The 12,286-nt window shown below is 41.8% G+C and overlaps 2 protein-coding genes across 3 annotated transcripts in view; one reads left to right on the top strand and one right to left on the bottom strand.

The window, feature by feature from the left end:
- Positions 1-12,286, top strand: part of dph1 (diphthamide biosynthesis 1) — a 279,042-nt gene that overhangs the window by 119,354 nt on the left and 147,402 nt on the right. The window lies entirely within an intron of this gene.
- rtn4rl1b (reticulon 4 receptor-like 1b) overlaps positions 1-12,286 on the bottom strand; it is a 135,070-nt gene that overhangs the window by 52,113 nt on the left and 70,671 nt on the right. The window contains exon 2 of one of the 2 annotated variants that reach the window (XM_052077515.1): positions 2,810-2,881. The exons of the other annotated variant lie outside the window; for it this stretch is intronic. Coding sequence (XP_051933475.1) covers positions 2,810-2,828 — 19 coding nt within the window. The 5' untranslated portion in view covers positions 2,829-2,881. The remainder of the gene's footprint in view (positions 1-2,809; positions 2,882-12,286) is intronic. 2 annotated transcript variants of the gene reach the window in all.

A 12,286-nucleotide genomic window follows, 5' to 3' on the forward strand; every position in this document is an offset into this window, starting at 1 on the left:
CAATTTCTGTTATCTCTTCTATTATTTTCTTCTCTTTTCTTTCTTACCACTATTTTTTATTTTTCCTCTTCATTCTACCACTATTTTTATTTTTATTTTTCGTGACAGGGGTTCACCTTGGCCTGCGGAGTCAAGTTCAGCATTCACTTCAAATATATCTGCTGCTATCTAGCGTCGTGAATGGGTATAATCTCTAGACCCCGAATGACCTCCACTTTTTCAGTCTTATTTCAATGCAAAAAACACCGTTTCATATACGGGCCAATACGGTAATCTGCGAAATAGCAAGCCTGCAAATCTCTAATCAGCAATGGAGGGGAGGTTTACTGTTTTTTATTTGAATACAAAAACAGATTAGCATTATTTTCTCCATTGTTTGAAAAGTGTTCTTGGAATACACTGTAAATAAGACACACTTCCATACATATGTTGTGCATCTTTTGCTTGTTTTTAGCATTTTTTTTGTACTAATATCACATCTTTATGCGGTGAATTCTTCTCAAAATGTCTCTCTCTCTCTCATATCTATCTATCTATCTATCTATCTATCTATCTATCTATCTATCTATCTATCTATCTATCTATCTATCTATCTATCTATCTATCTATCTATCTATCTATCTATCTATCTATCTATCTATCTATCTATCTATCTATCTATCTATCTATCTATCTATCTATCTGTCTGTCTGTCTCTCTGTCTCTATGTCTCTCTGTCTCTCTGTCTCTCTCTGTCTCTCTCTGTCTCTCTCTGTCTCTCTCTGTCTCTCTCTGTCTCTCTCTGTCTCTGTCTCTCGCTCTCTCTCTCGCGCTCTCTCTCTCGCACTCTCTCTCTCGCACTCTCTCGCTCTCTCTCTCTCTCTCTCTCTCTCTCTCTCTCTCTCTCTCTCTCTCTCTCTCTCTCTCTCTCTCTCTCTCTCTCTCTCTCTATCTACAGTATCTATCTGTATATATAATGTATACGCACCGTTTCAAGAATTCCCACCAAAGGAAGTGTAGACTAAACACTGATATTCAATCAGATCCTGGGAGCCAGTGGGGGGACGGGGGGGACGGGGGGGGGGGGGGGGGGTTTCAACCGGTTCATAGGTATTGATTCATAGACGCAAGCGAGTGCACATCAAGATGTCTTTCTCACCGCAGGCGAGACAATAGGCTTTGAGAAATCACCAAGCAGGCCTGCCATTTTGAGTCATTCCACAGTCACTCGAATCCATGTAAAAGGCTTTCCACAAATGTTCTCGACATTATCTCTGATGGCTTGTATCAGGCTCCTCAGCCAAAGTAGCGCTATCTCGAGTAAAGGGAGAAGCTCATCAAACAAGCCAATCCCGTGTTTGCCGCTAACGACGAAACCATGAGAAGGCGGACGACGTCTGCAGGATGGTAACCACGGTGATAAAGAAATCAAGGGCCCCATTACGCATAACGCCAACCCAATCGTTCCAAGTGTTAAGTGATCAAACGAGAGGGAAGCGTTATGCGTCCATGACCGCCATGGCTTGCGCTCACAACCTTGGGCGGTGTCCATCTTAAATTTAACGCCTATGATTAAAAAAATTGAATTTGGACTATGCGGAGAGTGAAATCCATTTTAGATTGGCATGAAGTGTGGCCTTGAAGCCAGAAAGCTTATTTAGCACTTACATGATGTGCAAATAATATTAAAAGAAAACCTTAAAAAGCAAATCAATGTTTCTTTTTAATTATGTCATTATTGTTGTTCTGCAAGTACAATATTATTGGGTGCTATCTTGATTCTGAAAAAAATTATATCAATACAATGCAATTATAAAAAAAAGGAATATTGTTTCACTGTAATCTTTGTTGAACCGGTGGTTAATCGATCAAAAAAAACCCCCTGGAAAATAGCAGGGATGTCAAATATGTCTCAGAGTCTCCGCATGTACGTTCAAGAAATTATCTGGCGGTAATTTCCATTCCCGATTGGCCCCTGCATACAAATAACTCTCTCTCTGGGCCCAATTAACGTCTATTTATTGAACAACGACTTCTGGATTGGAGTCCACTACGTTCACAGTAATGAGTCACGGCTGTAATTAGGTCAATGAATAATTCATGTGGTTAGTTTGTCCCCAAAAAATGCATGTGAGACATACTCGGCTGATCTTTACATTGCATTTCAACCATGAATGAACCATGAAATATATTTTTAAAAAAAGACTGCTGATTGTTGGCTTTGTCACCTTGTGTTCTGTTGAACGGGACCCCACAGAGAGAATGGGTATTTCCTGGTTTCCTTCTTGTTTTGTGCGCTAATCAAAAATCCAGTCATAGAATTGCAGCCAGCTGGTGTTCTAATCGTCTTGCCTCAAAGACCTCATGCGGTTTATCTAACTGACCAAATGCTTCGGTCACTAATGGGTAAGGTAATTATTATTATTTTGGTACTCTTTTAAATATTTTGTTGTCATAATGTGAAACAGTTCCTGGTTGTCTTAATGACATGTTCTGTGAATTGCTTTCGCCAAACTACCCCAAGAATCAAGAATTGGAGCACCCTTTGAAATGAGTGTGTTTTTATCACCGCACCTCTTATGCTTGTGGGCAAATGATGAGTCTGGCTGTCGTTAACATGATGACTTGAGGGCTTATACTAGCTGGAGTGCAGAGTGTGGTTCAAATCAAGCTCACGTTAGTCAAGACAATTAAAACACATTTGTACTTGTGGAGGCAGCAGATATGCTGCACTGACAACGAGCACGGAGCAATCAAGGTTTTTTTTTTTTTTGCTTGTGAGCACAGACTTGACATATGGGTGTTGCATTCTTGCAGTGACTTAACTTACTCCACAACAAGGGGCACATTCTTCAAAAAAAGAGGCGTTGAGACATTTGTTGCAACTCCCAGTCAACGATTACTGTTAAATGAAAAATAAGATGAGAATTAGATCAATAAGGATTTGTGTTATCAACCACGTAGTCTTTCAGCCCTTTGGCGTAATGCTAGCGCTACCTAGCAGCAATTCCTATAGACAGACAACATAACAATGCCCTCAGGCATTTATTCTCTATCCTCAATGTAGAACAACTTATATTAGCGCCGTATTGGTGAGCTGAGAGAGGAGGGGAAACATCTCAATGAACAGTCATACATCTGTTTTATACTGCCCCCAGGTGCTCATAAGACATTTTGGAACCTATTATCAGACCACATTCACTCTTAACACACCTCTGACCAAAGGATAATTTGTCTTGTGTCTTTGTTTGCGGGGCTGAACACAAGCAGAGTTGATACCATTGACTCTATAAGGAAACTGAACAGTAGGTGGGGGAATGCATCAAAGCGAGCTGTAATCTGCCAATTAACCAAGAAGAAGAAGACTAACATTTATAGACAGGAGTAGGAATGCGAGTGACTTGGATTGCATTCTACCCTTAGTCATCATGTGGATTGGGATTTTGGTTAAGGTAAGCCGTTTTAAACTTTAAATTAGAATATTGGGCCGTTTTAGGTGGAAAAATAGTGGCAGGCAGCCACCAGGCGTGCTCTCGCTTTAGCTCGAAGTTGAATAGATTGTGTGTAAAGCTCTTTGGGCAGTGACCGTATGAAGTAGATACACCAATAGTACACTCCATTTACCATTTTTGTCAAATTGGATTACTCAAAATGTTTTTTTTTTCAGAGTGGGTTAGTGGCGGGGGGGGGGGGGGGGGGCAGACTGACAGAATGACAGAGCCGTGATTCAAATGATGGACTGACTGACTGAAAATTACAATTTGGTTTGCCTTGAAATAATGACGGACTGACGACGATGGACGGCTGTCCAAGCCGCTGACAAATGATGACTGACGGCCCGGCAAAGTTTTGTAACTTGCCCACCTTTGTGTCTTTTTTCTAAATTGGTAGCAGAAGAAATGACAGAAAGTCTTCCCCACATGGGTAGCTTTGGTGACAATCGCATTCCCATAGAATGAGTCAGTTCAGCGGTCCAAGAGGCCTTGTCAACAAGTTGCCGACAAACTTACAAGCACATGCAAAGGTGCCGTTTTCTGTCTCATGTGCCCTTTGCTGCCCCCCCCCCCCCCCTTCCGCTCTGATCTATGCGCCTCGTTTACATTTCAATCTACCACCAGTGTGCTTCGACTCGTCCTGACGGAAAGGAGAGAGAGAAGGGGGGAGACGGAGAGTCGTCCCCTTTGGGTAGTGAAGCGATTAACGTTTGAAAGATCCAATCCCTTGCATCACACCTCGCAAAAGCTCCTCCGTGGGAACCCGCCTTTCCTCATCCGGCACCCTGAGCTCCCCATTTCCTCAGCTTTCCTAATCCTTTTATTCTGTTATCACCTTGCCATCCTCAATCCTTCCACAATAAGACGTTCAAAGCATGCGCAGTGGTTACTTGGAATAGACGTTTCCTCGATTGCTCATGAATGATCAATTCAGTGTTTATTTCAAGAATAAATTTGAATCCAAAATATCACCCAATCAGAGAATGGAAAAATGAAATGCTTTGAGTAGTGAATCAGAAATCCGATTGGTTCAGATTGCTTAAAAAAAAAAGAACGAGTGTTTGTTTCTGTATCGTGGAATTTATTTACATGGCAACACTAAAAAGTTCAAATCTGATTGAAGGAAGAATAACATAAAGAAAAAGGACAAACGACACAAGCTATGAAATGACGACAAAAGATTGTCTGAACCAAATGAAAACAATTTCATTGAAGTTGTAAATTGTTCTAAAAGTAGTCAGGCCAGCAGAGAAGGCCCTGATGGCGCTCCCCTGCTCCGTGTTCACAAGCGCAAATAGCATATTAGCATCGTGCTTCCAAAGCTTCCTCTTCCAGTCTTATCAGACGAAGGTGCACAAGGTGACTGGTCCGAAACCAGAAGTGGAGCCCCGGCGCTTAAGAGGCAAAGGACTAATCCTTCTTGTCCAAGTCCACTCCAGTAAACATCACTCCTGCACAACCAAGCCGATATCTGCAAGCCACGTTCAACATAGGCTGTGTGTGTGTGTGTGTGTGTGTGTGGGGGGGGGGGGGGTTGGCAGAGGGGCAGGTGGGAGGAGGATGGGCTTTCTTGTTGATTTCCTGTCATTCAAGAGTGGATGACGAAAGAACCTTTCTCCCATATCAGCACACAGCAGGACAATTTGAAAAAAAGGAGGATGAGTCCATGTGCACTTACTGCATGAATTAAAAAAAAAGAAAAATGTCACAAAGATGTCCTTATCATGTCAGATCATCTCTGATATGAAGGGAGAATGAGACTGTGCTACAATTCAAACCGCAGACCGAAGCTGGCGAATCTGCAGCAGCCTAACACGATGGAGAAGAGCAATGACATTTTCAGTAAAACACTGTTAATGGCTTCCCTTCCCGCCCCCCATTTGAATCTGATGGCATTCAGTGTTTTTTTTTTTTACCTCTTCATGACAGTCGGCAAGATTCAATTTCTTTGCCAGTGCAGCTCTTAAATTGCATCCGGAATTTAAATAAATACAATTTACCACAGGATTGGAATTAGATGGTAGACAGTTAAAGGAATGCCATTTTTCTGATGCAGCCTACACTAATTGACCACAATACAAGGTACACCCTCAAAAATCTATTGAGAGCCAATGATAGAGCTCAAGAATTCTGCCTTTATGCGGACCATAATGGTCAGTTTGGATTGATACTACCAGAGAAGCAGTCATTCATCTTCATTAAATAAATGCAAAGATTTTTCAGCCTAGATCAGGGGTGGCCAACCAGTCAGAGACAAAGAGACATTTTTTTTACTCTCTTACTGCAAAGAGCCACATGGGCACACATTAACATCACTGCATCGCTTACACACATGCACGCACGCACACACACACACACACACACACACACACACACACTTCTGCTCAGCCGGATTGATTGTCAATGTCACACACCAACATTATAATGACAGAAATGGACTGTGAAATCGTAAAAAAACAAGTACTTGGTTGCTACTTTGTGGATTTTGTTTCGGCATGTTGCTGCACACATACGAATCTCTGAAATCTTCACCAAACTCTCGCCTCGTTGTTGAGGGAAATCATTCAGTGACATCTAACAGTTTGACCTTAGGTGAATTTCATTCGAAGTGGGGGTGGGGTGCGGGGGGGATATAAAAATGGATCCTCTTTATTTGGTACATGTGTACTCGATACGTGTATACCCGGCTTTACGTTGATTGCCGTTTTCTTGAAATCTGCTTTCACGCTGCTAACAAGACTCACCTGTATGATAAAATTCACCAATTGAGAAAACATGACCAACACATGCGCCGTACATTGTCAATCATTTCCCGGGTCAACAATTCGCAGGAGAAATATGCAAAAGGAAAAAAAAAAGTTGGAATTGTTGAATTGGGTTTCAACAAGAGTCTTCGTGAAGCCCTCAGCGGTGACCTTTCCATGCTTGAATTAGGGTTAATCAAAGTTTAAACCTGTTCACATCCCTCAAGGAGTCAGTGGATCAGAGACCAGATCAAAGTTGGAATAATGATGTGAGATGAGGACGAGCTGTGAGAGGACATAAAGAGAGACGAACAAAAGTATTGGGACACTTATTGGGTCACTACATCTACAGCCTAAAGTACAAATAAATAAATAAACACAAGCATGTTTTGTTCTCTTGCAAATTATTTAATGAACCCGAGATGTCCCATTTGTTTTTTTTCCGATATCAAACTCACTCAATAGACCTCCGTCCATAAAATATAGGAAGTCCTAAAATGTTGTGTAAAATATTTTTGTCAGATGAAGAATTAAGAGCAAAGGGTTTTGGATACTTTAGTCAATAAAGTGTGAATCAGTTGAGGAAGGAGTCTGGGTGTTCCATTAGTAGTTCCTGCACTTTTCAGGACCTCTTCACACAACCCGCTCATCTATATTTTAGAACTCAGAAGGGGGGCGGGCTGCGGTCCTACGTAGCGCCTCTGTGGGCTGGTCCGAACATCTCCATTTGACAGTCTACCGCGCACACTGAGAGGCTGCTATTTTGGCAGACAATGCATCAAAGAGCATGTGACCATCACGTCACAGCAGGGAGTGGATGTGAAAAGTTAAGACGACTTAGCTAACAGCGCACCGTTGTGCATGTGTGCGGATTCCTAACAGACAGTGAACCCACACAGCACTTTGATCCACTCATATTTCTGTCCCGACGCTGAATATTAAACCTCCTGTCATTCGTGTATGAGACACCGCCGCTGTTTTAATTCCAAAGCGCTTATCCAAACTATTCCTGTTGATATGTGGATCCGTGACACTGGTTGACTTCCAAGGAGTTCCAATTCCAAGACTGTACCTCTCATTGTGCTTAATGGAAAGCTGATCAATCTGTTCCAGAACAAAACCTTGATTAATAATTCATGTTATACAGCTTTAAAGTAACTCACTAGATAATACAGTTAAATGCATGAAAGAAAATCACTTTATTCACAGATTTTTTTAAGATAAGAAAACCTTTATTAGTTTTACGACGCTATCGTACATTTGTACTGCATTTCATTTAAAATCCACCAATATTATAAGATGAATAAATCCATGTTTTTGGAGGATATAAATGTACTAACTCCTCAAACACTAAATGTGAATTGTGAATTTGTTTGTTTTTTTTCTTCTGTTTGTCTACTTTGTTTGAGATCAGTTTTGGAATGGCGACTTAGTGCAAAATCGCTCAGCAGATAGTATATTTTGTGTTTAAAAACGGTGAGTGTATAATCTGTTCAATATTTTATCTGAAAGACGCCTTTTAATCCATCTTAATTTGGTCCCCAGATGCTTGGCCGCTTTGTCTTCTCTGGTGAAGTACAAATTTGAAGTTGGCGGCGTTCTTAAATGATGTCTGCCACCTTGTGGTGAACAGTGTAATTACAATTTAAAAACAGATCCACTACATTTAACGTATTTTTTATTTTCAAACGTTAATCGAGTGCCGGTCTGAGTTGGTTGGATGTTTTGCCTCTCGGTTGGACTTGTCAGGCAGATTTTTCCAGAACATTTTGGGTGAGATCCTGGGGTGTTCAACTTTGGAAGTACCACTCCACAGAAAGTATTTTAATTAGTCAAAACCATAATTGCGATGCCATCCGGGAGTGTTATCTCTTCACCCTTCCCTTATATTTCTTCCTTTGGTAACCACGCTCCACTTTATCACCAATAGCCTCAATAATCACCGCACGCGTTTGGATGTGCGTATTGAACACATTTCTGATGGTGGGCACATTCCATTTTCCAAGTCGAACAGGGAGGAAAAATCATCCAATGCCCACATTCCACAATCGGTCCTTTGATCATTTTGACGGAATGAAAAAGAAGACTCAAATTCAGCCTGATAATCACTATGTATGAATGTCTCTTGCCTTCACTCCGAATTTTAATACTTCAAGACCTTTTGGGACAAGCGTATGCTGCGTTTTTGTGGGAGCCGTTTTCTGTTCCATAAGCACAAACCAGGTCTTTGAAGGCACACTTGGATGACTTTGAGTTGACGAACGCCATCAAACAGCTTTGGGATGAACTTCTTGTCATTTTCACTTCCAAGCCCCTTTATTCATTGAAACTGCTTTGAAGTGTTAACCGAAGGCATTTATCAGGTTTAGATATGAATTACAATTCCGACCACTCACTCAAAAAAACCCAAAACAAAGTAGTGCATAAACTGCGGCTGTTAAAAGCCTAATTAGAGATTACGGAGGCAGACACAAACAAAGACAACCTCAAGAGAAATGCAGTCAAGTCATTTTAGCAACACTACGGATGTAAATAATTGGCTATTCGATTTTTTGGGGCTTAGTTAAAAGCAAACTGTTTGTTCTGAAGTGAACATGACGTTTAAATTGGTGTTGGAAGTGAGCTACAATCATGTCATCATCAAGAGGAGTGCCCTCCATTCTGATAGATGCACACCACCATTGTAAGAGCAGGACTGCAAATGTCTGCTTTTGGGTCACGCTGGCAATTTGGTTTCCCATCTTTTATGGAAAACGGTTGCACACAGGACAAATAATACGGGAGGAGATGTGGATCGCAACAGGAGGGCCTGGCATGCGTGCTTTGCTCCCTTTTCCTCTGTTGTGTAGAAATTAATCTATTGACTGGTGCATTTGAGTTACGTAAATTAATTCCTTGAACATCTGTGTAATGCCAAAATGCCATCTTAAATTGTCAAATCGTCTTCCCTCGAGGCAGCCCGGTGTGCCAGTGGTTAGCGCGTCAAACTCACAGTGCCAAGGTACCAGGATCAATTCCAGCTCCGGCCTCCCTGTGTGGAGTTTGGATGTTCTCCCCGGGCCTGCGTGGGTTTTCTCCGGGTACTCCACGCATTCCAAAAACATGCATGGGAGGTTAATGGTACACTCTAAATTGTCCAGAGGTGTGAGTGTGAGCGCTGATGGTTGTTTGTCTGTGTGTGCCCTGCGATTGGCTCGCAAACGGTTCAAGGTGTCCCCCGCCTGCCTAAAGACTGCTGGGATAGGCTCCAGCATCCCCCACGACCCGTGTGAGGTTATAGCGGATCGGAAAATGGATGGATCATTGAAATGAATGGAAATGGCAATAATCCGTGCCAGTCTCCAACCCATAAAATTTGTTTGATGAGAAAAATTGCAAGTCCTCAAGTAATTTGACCACCTTGCAACCCCCCTCCCCCAGCAAAAAAAACGCTTCAGGAATTATTTTTCCCTGTCTGTTTATTTGGTCTGCACTGACAGTCAAGGCAGCCGCAGCAAAGCTCGTTCATGCTAGGCATGCTGGTAACATGCAGTGAGAAGGCCAACTTCAGAATAAAGCTTAGTCGACCAAAGAATTCATGGACATCAATGCCTTCGTATGCTTTCATTTTCAAATTGTTACCCGTGAGGCGGGGTGGCGTGACGGCGAGAAGCCCTGGCCCGAATGATGAAATATGTGCCAATGTTTCTGTCTTTCAAGCGGTCCTTGAAAAGGAAGTGAATTCAGTCACCTGCCAACATACAGCGCTCGCAAGTCAAGGCAAAAACAATCTGATGGTTTTATGATGGCTCATATCTTGAAAAACTTGACTCCAAGTTTGATCGTTTCAATTGTAGTGGTCCCATCATGAAAACGGTCAAGCAGGAACCAAAGTAAGGCAAACGCTGAGATGGAACTTGAAAGAATTGACAGCAAAGGTTGAATCTGACGATGATGAATCATCAGGAGAAAACCATTTAAAACCAGCCAGCAAAGCAGAAGAATGGCACTAATGGTGTGTGGCGGTATCAATTAAAGGCGTCAAGTGGATATGGAGGAGTGCAGGAAGGTGCGCCAGGGTGCGAAATGATGAGAGAACGTTTTGAATTTTAAACTCCGCTTTCACACAGAGGTGGACTATTTCAGGAGAAAGTATACATTCCCCAGTCTCTCTCTCTCTCTCACACACACACACGATTTTTCCCAAAACGAGTCCCACGTGTAATAATAAAAGGTCTCTGACATGCTTTGGTCAAACTATACAAAGGGTAATGGCAGAATTTGATCCCAGTGCTTGAAGTTGAACATGGTTTCTGCCTTGTGGGAATGAGCTACTGATCACCCATCGTCAACGTACAACTAGGCCAATGCCGGGAATGGCTTTACTACAAGTAAGGGATACTGAGTGGAGTGTGAGGAAAAAGAAGAGAAACATTTTTTTTTGACTCAGCCAGCACTGTGGCAGTGAGGGTTTCTGTTAGGGCTGAACGATTTGGGAAAAATAAACAAAGTTCGCCTCCCCACCTCTTAATATTGCGATTTAATATGCAATTAATATCTAAGATAAATTGTTGATTTACTTCAGTTCAGGTATTTAACTTACGAAACACTATGACTTGCGGTCTTTTAAGCGTTAGCTACGACAACCTCGCAACAAGTGCGGCAGAAACATAAGTCAGCCAGGAATGAATCACATTTCAAAAATAATGCAAATAAATCAGTGGCTGTATCACTTTAACTTTTCATGTTTTATGAACAGGCAACTAGCAACAAGCAAAAACAAAACAAACCAAAATAATCATGAATTAATCAAATAAAATCAATTAAATTCACAAGGTAAACCAAACTAATTTCCCCATTGTAGTGCTTCCTAAATTTAAGAGCCCACAGCTCGAGTTTGTGTGCGACTGTGTATGTGTGCCAGGTTTTATGCCCGTAATCTCTTTATCTCTTTTTGCAGCATTAATGTGCAATGAGCTGCTGAATTAATTTTCACACCATCAGCGACAGAATTGGGTGGCGTGTGGCAACAGACGGCCATTTTTGAAGTGGGGGAGCAAGTGGTCCAGCTGCAGCTAAGTGCTGGCAAAAGTCACAGTCACAGCGCGCACACACGCTGCGAGTGTGTGTATGCGTGCGTGTGTGTGTACATGTGCGCTAATGCAGTAGCCTGTCCCATGTCCTGTATTATATATAAGCACGGCACACAGAGAGCAGCTGGACCGAACGAGGGGGGCAGCTGGATAATTTAAAGAGTTCTGCGGGCCGCTTTGTCAGTCCTGCTGTGTTAGCTGAGCTAGCCAAGTGGCTCCCTGTCCCACGGTAACGCGCGTGTATCCAAGCATGGACCGTACGCTCACATATGTTAGCACACTCCCACTGTTAAAAGCATAAATAAAGTGCACGTTTTAAAAAACCAACATCACAGCTCTCCTTTTTTGGAGCTACCACATGTATCTATATCTACTTGAGCGATATTAGCCTACTATCGAAATCTTTTTCCATTTTCAAACATTTTTTATAAAGCTCCAGGGAACCACTAGATGTCGCTAAAGAGCCGCATGCGACTCTGGAGCCGCTTGTTGCCGACCCCTGCACTATACTGTAGGTTGCCAGTCGCGAGTGGGACAAAATGGCAGTGGGACGATGTTTGTATGTGCTTTCTGGGAAGGTTCTTGCTCACACAAAACACTGATGAGGACACGCAGTGTAGAAACTGGATAAGACAGATATTTAAATCATCAACCAGAGAAAGTCACAAACTTAGTAATAAAAGTTTGGCGATTATTATTAGTAACCCTTTTTTGAATGCACATACTTTGGTACTTTGTTCCGTTATTTAAATGTACAGTAGAATTAAATTGTACACTACAAGGACAGTTATATACCTTGTTCTGTAATATGTTATCATTTTATATATTAATTATTTATAGAAGTAAATGCTTTGGAAAAAAAATTGAGGATGCATATGAACTGGTAGAGTGAAAGAAGGCCAATTAGGATTTTTTTTTTGTATTGTAAAGGTTTGGTGGGATACAATTTGTCATGAATCTTTTAAATCTTTATTTTGATCGCTGGGAGGAAAAAAAA

This window comes from Hippocampus zosterae, chromosome 10 (assembly GCF_025434085.1).
Source record: "Hippocampus zosterae strain Florida chromosome 10, ASM2543408v3, whole genome shotgun sequence".
NCBI classification, from domain to species: Eukaryota; Metazoa; Chordata; class Actinopteri; order Syngnathiformes; family Syngnathidae; genus Hippocampus; species Hippocampus zosterae.